Genomic DNA, 17,399 nt, shown 5'->3' with positions numbered 1-17,399 from the left:
TCTTCAAGCTTTCCTTGCAGCAAAGATATCATTACATTTCAGTATCAAGGACGTGGACTCATGCTTTTAAGGCAGGCCCTCAGGGTGGGGCCTTGGGTGCAGTGTCTCATGCTGATTGCCCTTTTCCCTAGGAGTGCAGTGGAGATAGAGCAGAGGCTCCGCATGGCCCGTTGCTGTGAGGACGTCTGTGCACGCCTGGTGGACTTGTTTCTTGGGGAGGAAATTTTCCAGACTGCAAAAGAGACCCTCCAGGAACTTCAGTGCTTCTGCAAGTATCTCCAGCGGTGAGTCCCGTGTCCTTACAGATAAAATCAATGCATACAGGGAGAGTCTTTGACAAAGATTATACTTTCAGAAACAGCTGATGATATGCACATGTAACATGTTCCTTCCTAAAGGGTATAAACTAAGTAAAGAATTAGATTGGGGTGGGGGGACCGCTCTATATTTCAACAGATATTTATAGGTAGCCTTCTGCTGTTTACCCAATGTGCTAGACACAGGGAGAGGGCCATGAACAAGCCAAATGATAGCTGTATGCGCCCACATGGATGAATTTCTGAAACATAATTTATAGTGAAAGAAAGCAATTCTTAGGGAAATGTGTGCAACATACAAACTGTATATTCAAACTAAATGGATTGTTTTGGATTTATATATAGTAGTACAACCCTAAAGAAGGAAAATAACAAACATAAACCCAGCATAGTGGTTACCTTTGGGAATGAGAGGGTGTGTGACTGAGCAGGGCCCGTGGGGATCAGCTGCTGGTCTTGGCCACCCATTCTGCACTGCATGGAAGGATGTGGGTGTTTGATTTATCATTAGTCTTTAAAATGGGTGTACATGTGTTACATATGTTATATAATGATTCACTTCATAATAACATTTAAAGAAAGTAACGGTGTACTTGACAGTTGCAGCCGTGTAAAAGGGGATTCAGTGAGAAATGAGTCTCCGTCCCACGAGGACCTCTGACCTTTGTGTGGTGGTTGGCAGAGGTGGGCGCACGTTCCCTACTCTGTGCCAAACTTTTCTTGACTCTCTGTGACATAGGGCGGAGACCTGACTGCAGCAGCGCGGTGGCCTCTCCCCGTTGCCGTCAGTGCACTGAGGTGGCGTTGCCAGAGCACATGGTAGATGACCTGCCTGGTCCCACTGGTAGACTTTCACATGGCTTTCTCTCTCTAGCTGTGACAAAGACTACTGCAGTGGCATCCTTGTGCAGACGTTTCACACAGGTGCACACATGTCTGGAGAGAAAATCCTGTCGGTGGTGTCTGCTGGGTCAAAGGGTGTATGGATCTGTGTTTGTGTCCAGATTGGCAAGTTGGCCTCCAGAGATTGTTCACTCTTTTTTTTTTAATTAATTAATTTATTTGGTTGCACCAGGTCTTAGTTGTGGCATGCGGGCTCCTTAGTTGCGGCTCGCAGGCTCCTTAGTTGCCGCTCACTGGCTCCTTAGTTGCGGCGTGGGCAAACTCTTAGTCGCGGCATGCATGTGGAATCTAGTTCCCTGACCAGGGATCGAACCCAGCCCCCTGCATTGGGAGCGCACAGTCTTACCACTGCACCACCAGGGAAGTCCCTCAGCATTCACTCTTAAGTTCAGTAGTTTCATTGCCCACCACTCATTCGTTATCATGCGTCCCCCATACCTTGAGTTTCAGTTCTGATCCATTTCTCAGTTTGAGAACTGTTGCTGAAAAAGACCTAAACATACTGGCAGAAAATGTTTCCCATGTTAATGCTGGAGATGTTTTTGCCTTGTCCCCATGGCAAAAACACCCAGTGATGATACTTTGGTCTCTCCTCTAGGTGGAGGGAAGGTGTCGCAGCCCGGAAGAAACTGAGGCGCCAGATGCGGGCCTTCCCTGCGGCGCCCTGCTGTATGGACATGAATGACCGGCTGAGGGCACTGGCGCCCAGCGCAGAGTGCCCCATTGCAGAGGAGAACCTGGCCAAGGGCCTCCTGGATCTGGGCCACGCGGGGAGAGTGGGCATCTCCTGCACCAGGTCAGCAGCCCAGGGCCTCCTAAGCGCCTCCTGCCCCAACTGGCTTCATCGAGGGTGTGGATTAACGCGTCTGTTTGCAGGGAAGATGGGTGGAGTCAGAGGAGGGGAAGGCGGACGCAGGATTGCGTTTTCGGAGTGAGAGTTGCTCTACCTGCTGTGATTTCACCTGCCTTTTCCCCTTAAAACACTCCTGGTTCTGCCAATCGAATTTTCCCTGGAATTACCTGTTTCCTCCTTGCCTTCGTAGCTTAAGGACACATCGTGTCCATTCTCAGTGGTGGAGCCAGAGGTCCATGTTGGCCTCACCCCCACCCCCACCCCGACCCCTCTGCCTCCCTGGGTCTGTGGTGGCAGCATTTTAGCGACTCCCCCTCCTGCCATCAGGTCTCTTCTCTTACAGGCCCCCTCCCTGTGTCCCCTCGCATGGCCCTCCCTGCCGCTCCTCCTGGCCACCCCGCATGTACCCGGCTCCCTGCCCAGGTCCTGGCTTCAGCTGCCCAATCCTGGCCATGCAGGGCTCGGCCTCTCTCTTCAGACCAGGCCGCTGTCGCCTCTGGAGAGGAGCCTCCCAGTGGGGGCCTAGGAAGACGACACAGAGGCGCAGTGGCAGCCCACCCTGCTGGGGTCTCGAGGCACATCTTGTCCTCGCCTGGGCTATCACCAGCTCCACGCCTCTAACAAACTTTGTGTAGCTGCCCACGTCCCCACGTCCTGTGCCTGCGTCTGCAAGCAGGGTGGTGATGGTGCTGGCCTGTGTCTGATGTGCTGTGCGTGTTGGGGCCTTCAGCCTTGGCCCGCTGCCTCCTGGAGTCCTGGCTGTGTCACCTGTGTCGGGACGGCCCTCTCTCTGTCCCCTCGCCCTCCCTCCAGCACAGCCGCCGGCCCCTCTTCTTCCCCTCTGCCTCCTCCCCTGGTAATCTTTCTCCATCCTACACGCTGATAGCTCGCTTCGTGCATCGCCAGCCGAGGCCTCTTCCCCACGCCCCCAGTTCAACATCGGAACCCAGTCTTCGCCTGGCCTGCTGCACTCGGTGCCTCCTTTGGCTCACAGCATGCCAGCCTGTCCTCCCTGGGCTGGGTCACACCTGGACTCAGATCCACCATCCTGCGGCTCTACCCTCACCACCTCCACCACCAACCCCTCTCACGTAGCCACCTGTCCCGTCCGCTGGCTTCCGCCCTTGACCCCTGCACCCTGGTGTCCTCACCACCACATCAGGGTCAGGTCGCCTCACGTCCCTGTCGACGTCCCTGGGCTGCTCTCTGAGTTCCTTCATAGGGGCCCCCACCCTGCGCTCTGGCTGCCCCCGCTGCTCTCCCTGTGCTCATTCTGTGCACCTGCCAGGCCCACTCCTGACTTGGTCTGGCCTGTCCCCCAGAACTCACGTGCTGGCGCCCCTATTTCCTTCAGTCTTTGCTCCCATATCACCTCTGACCACCCTGTGTAAGTCCACAGCCTGCCCACCGCGCCTGTCACGCCACCCACTAACAGAGGCCCTTCTCTCCCTACAAGGCGTGTGTTCTAGCGGGGCAGGAGTTTTGTCTGTTTACTGCTGATCTGCCATGACTAGAACACAGTAGATAATTGCTTGATATTTATGGAATGAACAAGTCCTCTGACTAAACTGTGTCTCTATCGGCAAAGGTTTCTTGGTCTCCTAAGTATTCCCCACTGGGAGACACTCACTAACCAATTACTTTGCACTCAGAACATCACTAAGTGCTTATCAGGTTCCTCGGTGGGTGCTGAGTGGGCCTCACGTAGGCTCTGTGTGGTTCTTCCTTCGCAGGTTAAGGTGTCTCAGAAACAAGGTGGCGCACCAGATGAAGGTTCAGCACTTCTACCAGCAGCTGCTGAGGTTGGTCACCCCCCGCCCGCCGTGTACGCTGCTGCTGCCGGGGGCTCGCGTGGTGGCTCACCTGTGGTGCTCTGTCCCTTCCAGTGACGCGGCATGGGCACCCCTGGACCTGCCATCTCTCGTGGCTGAGCACCTCCCGGGGCGGCAGGAGCGCGTGTTTTGGAAGCTGGTGCTGGTGTTGCCTGATGGAGAAGAGCAGTCCCCAGGGAGTCCTGGCAGGTCAGGCAGGTCTCCCCCTGTGGGGCTAGATGCTCAGCAAGCGGCCGGGAGGCGGGGTGACTTCTCCAGAGCATCTGGCAGCTGAGTGTTGCACACGGGGGTGGCCGGGTGTCAGCCCAGTGTGCTCCTCTCCTCCTGGGGCCCCTGACGCCTGCTTTCATTTTGATGCTCAGCTTTGCAGGCTGTTTTGTTTGTTATTTGAAGTTGACGCTTTATATTATTCACATTTTTATTTTGTATCGTTGGCAACAGTCTTTGTCCAAAAACATTTCAGACTTGATTGTGACTTAAAGCTATGCTGAGGTATGTTGATGAGAGCCTGCTTCATTTTAGACTCTTGGGGAAGACAGTTTAGTTTGTTTGCCATAGTTCCATTTTTTCCTTAGGTAAAAAACTTCTGGCATTTTTAAAAAGAAATCGAAAAAGTTGACATGGCATTGTTTCTTGTAACCAAGTTGCTTCCAGAAACCATACTTGAGCGGTACGCGGGCCTCTCACTGTTGTGGCCCCTCCCGTTGCGGAGCACAGGCTCCGGATGCGCAGGCTCAGCGGCCATGGCTCACGGGCCCAGCCGCTCCGCGGCATGTGGGATCTTCCCGGACCGGGGCACGAACCCGCGTCCCCTGCATCGGCAGGTGGACTCTCAACCACTGCGCCACCAGGGAAGCCCCAGATAACATACTTTTAAAGCAACTATGGAACATGTTACTTTTCTTTTTTAGATGTAATTCACATATCATAAATTTCTCCCATTTAAAGTGTACATTTCACTGGTTCTAGTATATTCACAGAGTTGTATAACCATCACAACTATCTAATTGCAGAACACTTTTTCACCTAAAAAGAAATCCATGCCCATGATCAGTCCATCCCTTCTTACCTGCAGCCCCTGGCAACTACTAATCTGTTTTCTGTCTCTATTCATTTGCCTATTCTGGACATTTCATACAAATAGAACCCGAAAACACGTAGTCTTCTATGACTAGCATAATGTTTTCTAGGTTCATTCATGTTGTAGCATATATTAGTCCTTAACTTTGTGGCCGAATGATATTTGATTGCATGAATATATCACATTTTATTTCTCTGTTCATCAGTTGATGGGCATTTGTGGTGTTTCCACTTTTTGATTATTATGATAACGCTTCTGTGAACATTGACGTGTAAGTGTTTGTGTGGACATATGTTTGCAGTTCTTTTGGTTATATACCTAGGAGTGGAATTGCTGGGTTGTATGGTAAACTCTAAGGACCTTTTCTGTTGCTCAGAATCTTTTCTTAGTGCTTCAAAATCATAAATCATGGGGCTTCCCTGGTGGCGCAGTGGTTGAGAATCTGCCTGCCAATGCAGGGGACACAGGTTCGAGCCCTGGTCTGGGAAGATCCCACATGCCGCAGAGCATCTGGGCCCGTGAGCCATAATTACTGAGCCTGCGCGTCTGGAGCCTGTGCTCTGCAACAACAGAGGCCGCGATAGTGAGAGGCCCGCGCACCGCGATGAAGAGTGGCCCCCGCTTGCCACAACTAGCGAAAGCCCACACACAGAAACGAAGACCCAACACAGCCATAAATAAATAAATAAATAAATAATCATAGATCACATTAGAATGAGTGTCCTCTCAAATATATAACCCAGTAGAGTTCCTAACTCCATTTAAAAAATCACAGCCTGTTTATTAGTTCAGATCACCTTTATAGTAAGATTTGGTGTTTGTGTATTTACATCTGTGTAATATTTCTCTTTGTAGTTCAAATTTAGGATTAGACTCTCCTTCAAGTGTTATTTTCTTTTATTCACAGAGTTCTAGCAAATTGGTTAAAAGTCAAGTTCACAGGAGATGATGACTCAGTGGATGACACATACCGTGATGTTGGTGGGATTCAGACGCTCACTCTCTTTAACACTCTCAGCAGCAAAGGGAATCAGACAGTTTCTGTCAGTGTGTGCGTCAAGGTGAGTGACCATCACTTAGTGCATGTACTTCTGTGATTTTCTCATTTGCGCTCACTCCCAGACATGATTGGAGTCATATAACTTCCCTGAAGGGCCCTGAAACAATGTGGGAGGCTCAGAAGCAAGTGTCGTATCGGTTCCTCCTTGCGTCTTGACGACATCCCATGCACACCCCTTGGTGTGAGAGACCAGGCTAGATTCTCGGGAGTGCAGTGAGTCTTAACTGTCTTGGGTCACAGACCTCTCTTTGAGAACTTGGTGAAAACCCAGAACAATCCTGAGAAGTCCATATGTTCACCTATAATTCAGAAGCCCTGAATTCCACGGACCTCTGGTAACTAACCCAAGAGGGATGAGACAGAACATTACAAAAAAATGGCAGTGGCTGTTGCATCTCATATGGTCTGTCAGCTGCTGAAATCTTTGTTAAATAGCTTCCTGATATATCAGGTCTTACCAAAGACTAATGTGTTTTAATCCTATGCAGTTTTCACTTAGGTTCAGTAGTGGGCATTTCAGGTTACTTGTTTTTGTTTTACATTAAAGTTGTCCTCAGTTTTTGATTATAAGTTCTAATTTTCTTTCCTTTCCCTTCCTGCCTTCCTTCCTCTCTCTTTCTCTCCCTCTCTCTCTTTCTTTCTCTCTCTCTCTCTCTTTCTTCCTCTCTCTCGGCTGCGTTGGGTCTTCGTTGCTGCACGTGGGCTTTCTCTGGTTGCGGCGAGCGGGGTCTACTCTTCGTTGCAGTGCACAGGCTTCTCATTGCAGTGGCTTCTCTTGTTACGGAGCATGGGCTCGAGGTGCGCGGACTTCAGTAGTTGTGGCACACGGGCTCAGTAGTTGTGGCTCGTGGGCTCTAGAGCACAGGCTCAGTAGTTGTGGCACACGGGCTTAGTTGCTCCACAGCATGTGGGATCTTCCCAGACCAGGGCTTGAACCCATGTCCCCTGCATTGGCAGGCAGATTCTTAACCACTGCGCCACCAGGGAAGTCCCTAATTTTTGTTCTTTATAGGTATTTGTGCAATACTGAGCTTAATTGGTTCCCTGAGAGATACTTGTTTAATGAGAACCTGTTTCCTCATTAGATTCAGACCTGCATAAATGAATTTGAGGTTTTACTGTGTGTGTTCAGAAGTAAAACCAGATGTATATTTTATTTACTTAGAAAATAGCAGTGCAGGGCAGGAAGTGTGGGCTTCAATGTTGAGCAGACCTGGTGTTGGTAGCTGCTGCTGTGGCCAGCTGTCCGACCTGGGCCTGGTGCCTCCCATAGTGTGGCGATCATGACCGGCGGCACGCTCAGAGCGGGGCCCAGTGAAAGCGGCCCTGCCCACCGTGTCCTGACCTGAAGTCTCCACGCCTGACCTCTGCTTTTCCTGACAGGCACGTTCATGGCACACCCGGACATCTGCATGTGGCACTGTAGGGCATGTTTCTCCTGTCCTTGGAACTGCTTCAAACTGTAGTTTGACTATAGAATTTTTGTTTGTTTCTTTCCATTTTAATACTATTTATTGTATTTCTTAAACGTGAAAGTAATACATATATAAAACTAAAAACATAAGGAAATACAGAGGAAGTATGAAGATTATAAGAGCCATCTAAGCTCTCACCATTCAGAGGCAACAGAAACATCCTGGGGCGTGTTCTTCCCTTTTTCCTATGATGACAAAGTCAGACTTCACCTACTGGACAATTAGTTTGTTCTTGCCTTTATTCTTAAAATTTTAAGTCAAAATAATACTTGCATGTAGTTAAAAACTCAGATAGCACCACATGATGTATGATGAGAAACTGCAGCCCCTGCCCCTTCTTCTAGCTCCTTTCCCCAAGGCTTGACTTCTGTCCTGTTTCCATATCGTGTCCTTACACTGCCATTTCTCTTATTTATCCACTTTAGATGTTCTCTGCTGACTTTGCATTAAAATATGTGTATTAGTTATCTATTGCTACATAGCAGGTTACCTCCAAATGTGGCAGCTTTGGGAATTCCCTGGCGGTCCAGTGGTTAGGATTCTGCGTTTCCACTGCAGGGTGCCTGGGTTCGATCCCTGGTTCGGGAACTAAGACCCCGCGTGCTGTGCGGCACGGCCAAAAAAACCAAAAAACAAAAAACATCCAAATGTGGCAGCTTTAAATAACAAACCTTTGTTACTCACAGTTTCTGTGGGGCAGAAGTCCAGGTGGGGCTTAGATGGGCCCTCTGGCTCAGGATTCCTCACCAGGTGTAAGTCAAGATGTAGGCCAGGGCTCTGGTCTCCTCGGAAAGCTCACGCTCGTGGTTGTTGGCAGGATTCACTTCCCTGCAGGCCACGCCACGTGGGCTTCTATGAGGCAGCTCACAACAGGGCATCAGCTGGCTGCCATCAGCTGAGCAAGCTGGCGTAATCTCTTTGTAGCCTAATCTTAGAGGTGGCACCCCATTACGTTTGTCTGATACCGTTAGAAGCGTGTCACTGGGCCCAGCTCACACTCAGGGCAGGTGACGGTGCACGGACATCAGCACGAGGAGGTGGCATCGTGGGGGCCATCCTGGGGCTGCACACCCCACTGTGGGAGGCGTGAACTCTTAATACCCCAGTTCCTCTCAGCCTCCCCATCTTCCAGGTGGCTACATCATTACTTTATATTATCTCAGCAAGTGGGGCCACGTGGGTGCGTGTGCTGTGTGTGCGCGCGCGTGCTGTGTGACAGCTATTTGCCCCAGAACCAGCAAATGTTCTGTGACGACATTTGTTTATTTCTTGCGAGTAGTAGTCGTCTCATTATCTTACTTAAGTAGTTTTATCTTCATCTTTCGTTAATATCACCCAGATGTGCCGGCACATGGGCTGTGCGTGTCTCAGTAGAGTTTCCTAAGTGTTCTGTCACTTCACCTTGTCCCTCCCTCTGAGAAGGTGCCACCCTCCTGCTCCCCTTGAGGCGGATAACGTGTCCCACGCTGTGGCTTCCGCCAGGCCCTCCAGACCGAGAGCTCGGTCCCGCTCTTCCACCCCTAGCCCTGGCCCTCGTGGCCGGGCGCCACCTGTGGGTCAGTGCTCTTACTCATGATGCGGTTTTGCCAGGGAGGGAGGAGCCAAAACACATAGCCTGGGGCCACACAGCTGCTCCGCGGCGCCACTGTGCACAGGGACCCTTGAGGACCAAGTGAGTTATACATACAGAGCGCAGTCCGACACATCAAGCACTTACGCGGTGCTGCAATTGGCAGCGGCAGCACGATGTTTTCTGGGTTTAGTCTCTTGTTGGATGGAGCACGTTTTCCACTTTCTTCCAAAGGAAGAATGCGTGGGAGGAGAATTTTTGGCATTCTTCCCTGTCTGAAAATGTATTTACTCTCACATTTGCTTCATAGTTTAGCTAGGTTTGTAGAATTATGGATTGAAAGTTATTTTCCTTCTAGTTTGCTCCACTGTCACCTGCCGTCCAGCTTTGCTGTTGAGATGTCTGAAACTGTTCTGTTCCTTTCTCTGTGGTCCACTTTGTTTCTCTTTGGAAGCCTGCACTCTGTCCCTGGGGCCCTGGTGCTGACTTCCTTCCCTCATCGTTTCATCGTTTGGGCCTGGTGGGTCCTTGTGGGCTGGAGACTGACGTTTTTGCATCTTGATGACATCCGCTTTCCTTCTCATTGATTCTCTTCTTTCTTGAACTCCTATTAGACTGATGTTGGCCTCATCAGTTGAGCGTCTGAGCCTCTTAATCCTTTCTATCCCATTTTCTCTTGTTTTTTAATGCTGTTTTCTGGGAGATTTCCTTGACTTTGTATTCCAAATGTTCTGTTGAGTTTTTAATAATATATATATTATTGATTTCCTTTTTCTTGTTCTTATTTGACTTTTTCATATCATCTTATGACTGTTTCCAGAGGCATCCTCAGAGGAAATGAGGATTTTTGCATAAGTTTTCTATGTGCCATGCGGTATCTGTTTCCTTTGGGTTTCTTTCTTTTTTTTTTTTTAATTTTTAAAAATTTTTGGCTGCATGGGGTCTTTGTTGCTGCACACAGTCTTTCTCTATTTGCAGCGAGCGGGGGCTACTCTTCATTGTAGTGTGCAGGCTTCTCATTGCGGTGGCTTCTCTTGTTGCGGAGCACAGGCTCTAGGTGCGTGGGCTTCAGTAGTTATGGCACGTGGGCTCAGTAGTTGTGGCTTATGGGCTCTAGACCACAGGCTCAGTAGTTGTGGTGCACGGGCTTAGTTGCTCCACGGCATGTGGGATCTTCCTGGACCAGCAATCCAACCCGTGTCCCCTGCACTGGCAGGCAGATTCTTAACCACCAGGGAAGCCACTGGGGAAGTCCCGGCTTACTCGTTTTTTACAAGCCTGTTTGAGGTAACTGTTAAGATTAAATTGCTCCAACACAAGTCTAGCCAGAGGCTGCATTACCTATGACTAATTTCCGTACTAATTCTCGGCCTCACGGTGTGAGGTGAGCATCTGGCTCTGCTCACTCTGGGACCGAAGCTCACTGTTGATTTGTCCCCTGGTGCACCCATCTTGATGGCCTGGGTGCCGTTCCAGGTGGCCCACGGTGCTCTTAGCGACTGTGCCCTCGACGCTGCGGAGACACAGAAGGAGCTCCTGGGAGCCAGCGGGCTTATGCTGCTGCTTCCCCCCAAAGTGAAGAGCGAGGACGTGGCGGAGGAGGACGTGTACTGGCTGTCGGCGTTGCTGCAGATCAAGCAGCTCCTGCAGGCCAAGCCCTTCCAGCCTGCGCTTCCGCTGGTGGTTCTTGTGTCCAGCCCGGGAGGGGACGCCGTGGAGAAGGAAGTGGAAGCTGGTGTGTGAAGGCAGTTCCATTTATGAGCTGGCATGTTAAATAAGTGGGTAGAGCCGGGGGTATGAGAAAGTGCTGGCAGTGTGGTGTCCGGAGTCATGTGACAGCAGCTGCTGCAGTGACTGGGGGCAGGGCTGGGCAGGGTCAGAGCACTGAGATGCCTTTGCTGGCCTGCAGACCTCTACCAGGAGACAGGTGACCTACGTCTGTTTGTCTTAAAGGTCTGATGCTCCAGGATTTGGTTTCAGCTAAGCTGATTTCAGATTATACCGTTATTGAGATCCCTGATTCCATTAGTGATTTACAAGGCACGACTAAGGTAAGGTTTTATCATTTTTAAAGGTCCGACAAGATATTTTCAGTTTTTTCCCTTTCACTCTATCTTGAATTTAGTGTATGTTACTGCTTGCATCTTTAATTTTATGTTTTGACAGGAAACTTGCTAAAAATATAAGCAGAAATCAAAATAAAAGATAAAATTTGCCCACAGTCCTGCTATTGGCAATAAATTAAATTGTGTAAATTTTTTTAGAGGTTTTGTTGTTATGGATTTAAAATATGACAATTCATGTCTTGTATCTGACGGTCAGATGTATAATTATTTTTGTAAGTGGTTGTCCTTGGAATATGAAGAAATAATGTTATCAGAAGTTTCCTTAAAAAAAGGAAGTCTGTGCTGATAATTACATTTAGGCAAAGAAGTGCCAGGAATTAAAATAAAAGTAATAAGTACAGGAGGAAAGATAACTACAGGATGTGAAAGCATCCAGGCACGTAGTGAAGCTGTGAGTCCTTCTAAGAACGGGAAGACGTGGCTTCCTTTTCTGTGTGAGATGAAGAGGATGTGTAGGGCTGGTTTCCCCTGGGCCTCCAGCCCTTCCGGGGCGGTCCTTCAGGCCACGCTCCTCGGGGGCGAGGGGCACGGGAGCCCTTCTCGGGGTCCCTGCTGTGTGGGTCTCTAGGGCCCTGGGAGACCAAACTCAACTGCAGTGGAAGCTTCTGCTCCCCTTCCTGGTGTGGTTGAGAGGCTGCTGCTCCGTGGCACGTGCTGTGGCAGCTGTGGGAGGGGCGCCTTCAGGAATCTCTTCCTGAAAAGCAGCGGGAATTGTTGAACCAGATCTCTCCCCACTGTCTTTGCTTCTCAGGTTTCGCAGGCTGTGCAGTGGCTGGTCTCGCACTGCCCCTGTGCCCTTGACCTTTGTTGCCAGACCCTCATTCAGTACGTGGAAGACGGGGTTAGCCGGGAGTTTAGCGGCCGGTTTTTCCACGACAGAAGAGAGCGGAGGCTAGGCGGCCTGGCCCCGCAGGAGCCAAGTGCCGTCATCGAACTGTTCAACAGCGTGCTGAGCTTCCTGGCCTCTGTAGTGTCCTCCGAGCAGCTCTGTGACCTGTCCTGGCCTGTCACTGAGTTTGCCGAGGCAGGGGGCAGCCGGCTGCTTCCTCACCTTCACTGGAACACCCCGGAGCACCTGGCCTGGCTGAGGCAGGCTATCCTTGGCTTCCAGCTCCCACAGATGGACCTTCCGCCCCCGGGAGGTGCGTGCTCGTGCTGAGGGGTACTGGCTGGGAAGCAGTGTGCTGCGGCCGAGTTCCCCGCCTCCTTCTTGCTGTAGAGACTCCCTGGCCGGTGTTGGGCACCAGTGTGAGGTGGCCCTTCTCCACCGGGCACCCCGGCCCCATGCTGCACCCGTCCGCACTTGCCTTTGGATTCAGGAGTCAGGACGAGCTGGGGTTCTGTGGAGTGAGCCCTGTTGGCCCTTCACCACCATCTGAGCGGTCTGTGGGTGTCTGTTCAGTCTCAGGAGGAAGGTGTCAGGAAGAGTGCTGCACCCAAGGCCTGGGACTCCTCAGTTAACAGCAGGTCCCATCCTGCCTGTGCCATGGCATTTGGGAGCCAAAGGCATGGGGACTGTGCAGTCCTGTCCCCACGCTGCTGGCTCTGCTGGGGCCACGGCACCAGTGCTGCTTTAACACCAGTGTTCTTTCTTTGTCAAAGAAGCTCGTTCTGTGGCTCCGGCTGTGCCCGAGTGAGGCTTTTAGGCTGTTCTCACGCGGACTTTATGGGTCCCTGTGCTGTGAGGAGGCTGCCCCTTCCCTTGCTGATGCTGTTAGGAGGGAACAAGGCTGTTTGTGCTCACGTGGCGCAGCACATGGCCTTAGCAGGGCCATTCTCCTTTAGACCATTGGAACAGAGGCCTCAGGCTTCATTCTAAATTTTGAGGTGCACTCTCCAGTAGGTCTAACAGACATTTGCTACTGAAGGAACCCAATGGGGAATAAACTGCACTGCGCAAATCCTCTGCCGTGAGCTAGGTCGGGGCTCCCCAAGAGAAGCCCGTGCCTCTGGGACCAGACGTCCCTGAGTGCTTGGTCAGATACGGATTCCTGCATGCACCTGCAGGCCTGTGCAGTCAGAGCCTCTAGGATGGACCCTTTGTTGTGAAGTTTGACCTGGGTGGCTGCATCCCTTACCTGGATGTGGGGAGGGAGATGTTCTTTTCTTAACAGCGGTGGTTCTGTTGTATTCAGAGTTGAAGGCAGACTTCTCGGCTACAGAGTTGCCTTCTCCTAGGAAAATACAGAGTGAAGAACATGGCATGTAGATTTGCACCACGGTCTGTGACTCCTGTGGCGCTTTCTCTCCAGCTCCCTGGCTCCCCGTGTGCTCCATGGTTGTCCAGTACGCCTCCCAGATCCCCAGCTCTCTCCAGACGCAGCCTGTCCTGCAGTCCCAGGTGGAGAGCCTGCTCCGCGGCACGCACTGCAGGTGGAAGAGCGGGAGCCCCTCCCCAGGCCGGGGGGCACGGCCCTCAGTTGCTGAGATCCCATGGGATGACATCATCGCCTTGTGCATCAACCACAGGCTGAGGGACTGGACACCCCCCAGGCTTCCCGTCACATCAGGTAGTTAGTGCTTGGTGCCATGGGCCGGCTCCTCAGGAGACTTTCCTGGTCCAGTTTCAGCAAAGGAAGATGTTTACTTGATGGTTGTTTCCTTCCTGCGGGTCCCCGCCTTTCCTCTGCTTAGGGCTACCTCTCCAAGCCAGTGATCTCCAGGTGACTTATAAACATTGGGAAGAGCTGAGAAGGTTCCAGGAGAGCCTGCATTCATCTCCCTGAAATGGGCCCCCAAGGCTGGCTTTAGAGAGACTTCTCTGAGTAGTCACACTGGCCATGCAGGTCTGGACGTGAGCCTCTCTGGACCTTGAATGACCCATGGAAACTTGGAGCATATGTAGCTCAAGCATGGGAGTCACATAATGGTGTGACTTTAATCGGAAGGGCTAGTCCTTAAGTCAGTGAATTTAAGCAGACATCAAGTGGTCACCTGTTGCTCTTTTGATATTCTTTTCTCTTCTTATTTTTGTATCGTTTTCTCAGAGGCACTGACTAAAGATGGTCAGATATGTGTGTATTTTTTTAAAAACCATTTGAAAAACTACGACGTTCCTTTGTCGTGGGAACAAGCCAGAATGCAGACGCAGAAGGAGCTACAGTTGAGTCAGAGCCGGTGAGATCTGTGTTCAGTGTGCGTTTCTGTCATCCCACAACCAAGAGAGTGAACTGTTTTCTCTAACAGAGTATACAGCAGAAATTCACATCCTATACATGAAATCCAGCCCATTGTGGGGAGATTCCGACAGATGCTAGAGGAACAGATCATTCCCATGTAGTAGAAACTGTTGTAGAGCAGAGGGAAACAAGCATCGCATTTCATTTATTGGACAAACCTGACCCTGAAGTCGTAACATAACCAGGAGAGTGCAGACAAAAGAAAGCTGTTGTCTGATCTCACTTACAAACCTGGTTCAAAAATACTAAGTAAGATGTTAGCACATGCAGTTTTGCAGTACATAAAAAACTCACAGGCTCGCTTTATACCATGCTATACAATATCAACAGTAGTACACAACTATTTGTGTAATTTGCTGCCATAACAGAAAAATAAGCGGTCATTTCACTAGGTGTTGAAAAGTTTTCCTTAAAATTTATACCCATTCCTTCTCCCTCTCCAAGAAAACAATTTATACCCATTCCTGATAAAATTTCCTCCGAAACTTGGGTAGAGCAGCTCTTTAGCTTGATAGGGCTGTCTGCCATAAAACTACTAACAAACCCCATGCTTCTCGGTAAAACATCAGAAACACTGAAGTGAGAACCAGCCTTGAGCTGCCCTGACATCACTGCTGTCCACTGTTGTCCTGGAGACCCTGCCCAGTTTAGGGCATAAATATCAAGAGAGGAGGACCAGTTATTTCCAGACAGTAAAATTGTCAGCTCAGGATCATCGACAGTCACACCCTTAGAACTGTTCAGCATTCAGCAAGGTGACCAGACAGATCAACCTACAGTGTACAGAAATTCTCATTCACAGCAGCAACAAATCTAGAACATATGGACACAAACTGACCAGGAGAGGCGCCAAACTCCTGTGAAGGGGATTCTCAGAGCCCTGAAGGTGCAAAGAAAACCTTGAATAAATGAGGGGCAGGCTAGGCTTTGCTGACTGGAGGATGCAATGCTATAAAGATGTCAGTTCTCAGGGCATTTCTAATCAAAAGCCCAAAAGGATGTTTCCGCCTGGTCTTGACAAGTTAATTCTAGAATTCATCAGGATGAGAAAATGTGTAGCAATTGCTGAGAAAACTTTGAATAAGAATAACAAGGAAGGTCTGCTCAGCCTGATCTCAAAACATATAATAAAGTTACAGTAGACAAATGGGTCAGAATAGAAAGTGCAAGAACAGAACCATATGTGATAAAAGTACCAGGCCAAATGTGGGAAATTAGTGCAGAGAGGACAGACTTTGGCCTCTGTTTAGAAAAAGCATTAGACCCGCATCTCCCGCTGCTGTAAACATTACTTCCAGGGGAATTCCCTGGCGGTCCAGTGGTTAGGACTCAGCGCTTTCACTGCCCAGGGCCTGGGTTCAATCCCTAGTCGGGGAACTAGAATCCCGCAGGCCTCGCATCACAGCAAAAAAAAAAAAAAAAAATCCAGATGGATTTAGGAGCTACATGAAAAATAAGAACCTTGCCAGTATTAGGGAAAAACAGAGACTGCTGATGACCCTGGAATGGGAAGCAAAACTCAGAGTAGAGAAGCTTCGGGAGCCTTGCTGCCCAGGAGAGGGGAAGCTGCTGCAAGGCAGAGGCTGCCCTTCCTCTGCGCCTGCGCCTGACCCCAAAGCACCGCACTCTACCTGATGCCAGAGGAGCCCTTTCTCCCTCTCTTTCCTGACCGTAAGCATTTCAAAACGTGTACTTACAGTTTGGGGATAAGATCTTTTCATCCTTCTGCAATCAAGCTTCGCACTCCGTTACTTCACGGGCACCGCAAAGGGAAGAGAGGTGTGAAGCGCGGCCGAGAGGGGCGGATTCCCGGCACCGACGACCTGATGCACAGAGCCTCTGCCCAGGAGCTCCTGGCCCAGTGTCTGTCCAGCAGCCTGCTGCTGGAGAAAGAGGAGAGCAAGAGGTGAAGCCCCTTTCCGGGGTTCGTTTTGTCCTTTAGGCTGCTTCATGCTGGGTTAGCAAGGATCCCAGGGACGAGACTGTTTAAAAAAGAAGGCAGGTCAGACGTGTGAAGGATAAGCTCTTTGAGGACAGGCAGTGCCCTCGATAGCGTGCCTTCAACTTTTGTTATTTGAAATCGGTTTCGTTGATTGTTTATCACTGAAAGTCCCGAGTCTCCTAGTGGGGAGTGAGTGTAGCTGGCTAACTAAGCCTCTGTGGCACGTGGCTGGCGCGCTCTGCCCGTCTGGCCAGCCTGGGCGTTGGGGCATTCCCACACTGCGGCTATGCAGGAGCTGGATGGAGCAGGGCTTCCCTCTGCCTCTCCCACCACCCGTGTTCATGGTTTTACTGAGAAAGAAGAGACGGCAAGAAGGGAGTTTCCACTGTCGTCCTCATGCCTCCCCCTGCCCTGTCCTCTCCAGCAGCCTCCGTGTCCAGCCAGTAGGCAAGGTCAGCCCCTCCCCTTGGCCCACCTTGTGCTCACTTCTGGCCTCTGCTCACATCTACTCAGTGAGGACCTCCTTACCCATCTCACCAGTCCTCCCTGTCTCCATGTCTCTGCCTTGTCTTTCTCGTCTTCGGACGTCTCCTTTGTCTGTCTCACCTCACTAGAGTGTCAGCTGCCTCCAGCTGGGCCTTGTCTGTTCTGTCTCAGTGCTGTGTCGCTCGTACCCAGAATGATGCCTTGCATTTGGGGGATGCTTGATAAATATGTGTTGGGAGAGTGAATGAATGTGTCATGATTTCTAAAAGTAGATTTTCCTAGGTCTGTATCATTTAAGCAGTTTGGACCAGATTATGTTTCTTTAAAAAACAAGTACATGGAGTGGACAGCTCTGGAGTATGTTAGCTATCAGTGCGATGTTATTTTGGGTTAATTTTAAACTAAAGCAGCAATCCATACATTTTGGATAATCCAAAGAGATCCAAATTAATTATAGACACGTAATAGCAAAATAAGCCAGAGAAGATAAACCAAGTGAGAGAAGTACAAGTAGTGTTAAAAAGCAGTTGTTTTGGATAAATGCCACCTTTTTCATTAAATATAAATCAGTTTTA

At 50.2% G+C, this 17,399-nt stretch overlaps 1 protein-coding gene across 3 annotated transcripts in view; it reads left to right on the top strand.

Moving 5' to 3' along the window:
• The window catches only part of MCM3AP (minichromosome maintenance complex component 3 associated protein), a 43,664-nt gene that overhangs the window by 24,345 nt on the left and 1,920 nt on the right, over positions 1–17,399 (top strand). For all 3 annotated transcript variants that reach the window (XM_060151127.1, XM_060151126.1, XM_060151128.1), the window contains 11 exons: positions 132–284; positions 1,819–2,016; positions 3,807–3,875; positions 3,960–4,094; positions 5,894–6,047; positions 10,568–10,826; positions 11,045–11,142; positions 11,969–12,359; positions 13,470–13,727; positions 14,205–14,334; positions 16,096–16,302. In XM_060151127.1, coding sequence (XP_060007110.1) covers positions 132–284; positions 1,819–2,016; positions 3,807–3,875; positions 3,960–4,094; positions 5,894–6,047; positions 10,568–10,826; positions 11,045–11,142; positions 11,969–12,359; positions 13,470–13,727; positions 14,205–14,334; positions 16,096–16,302 — 2,052 coding nt within the window. The remainder of the gene's footprint in view (positions 1–131; positions 285–1,818; positions 2,017–3,806; positions 3,876–3,959; positions 4,095–5,893; positions 6,048–10,567; positions 10,827–11,044; positions 11,143–11,968; positions 12,360–13,469; positions 13,728–14,204; positions 14,335–16,095; positions 16,303–17,399) is intronic.

Source organism: Lagenorhynchus albirostris, chromosome 5 (genome assembly GCF_949774975.1).
Source record: "Lagenorhynchus albirostris chromosome 5, mLagAlb1.1, whole genome shotgun sequence".
In the NCBI taxonomy this organism is placed as follows: Eukaryota; Metazoa; Chordata; class Mammalia; order Artiodactyla; family Delphinidae; genus Lagenorhynchus; species Lagenorhynchus albirostris.
This window is presented reverse-complemented; position numbering and strand designations above follow the sequence as displayed.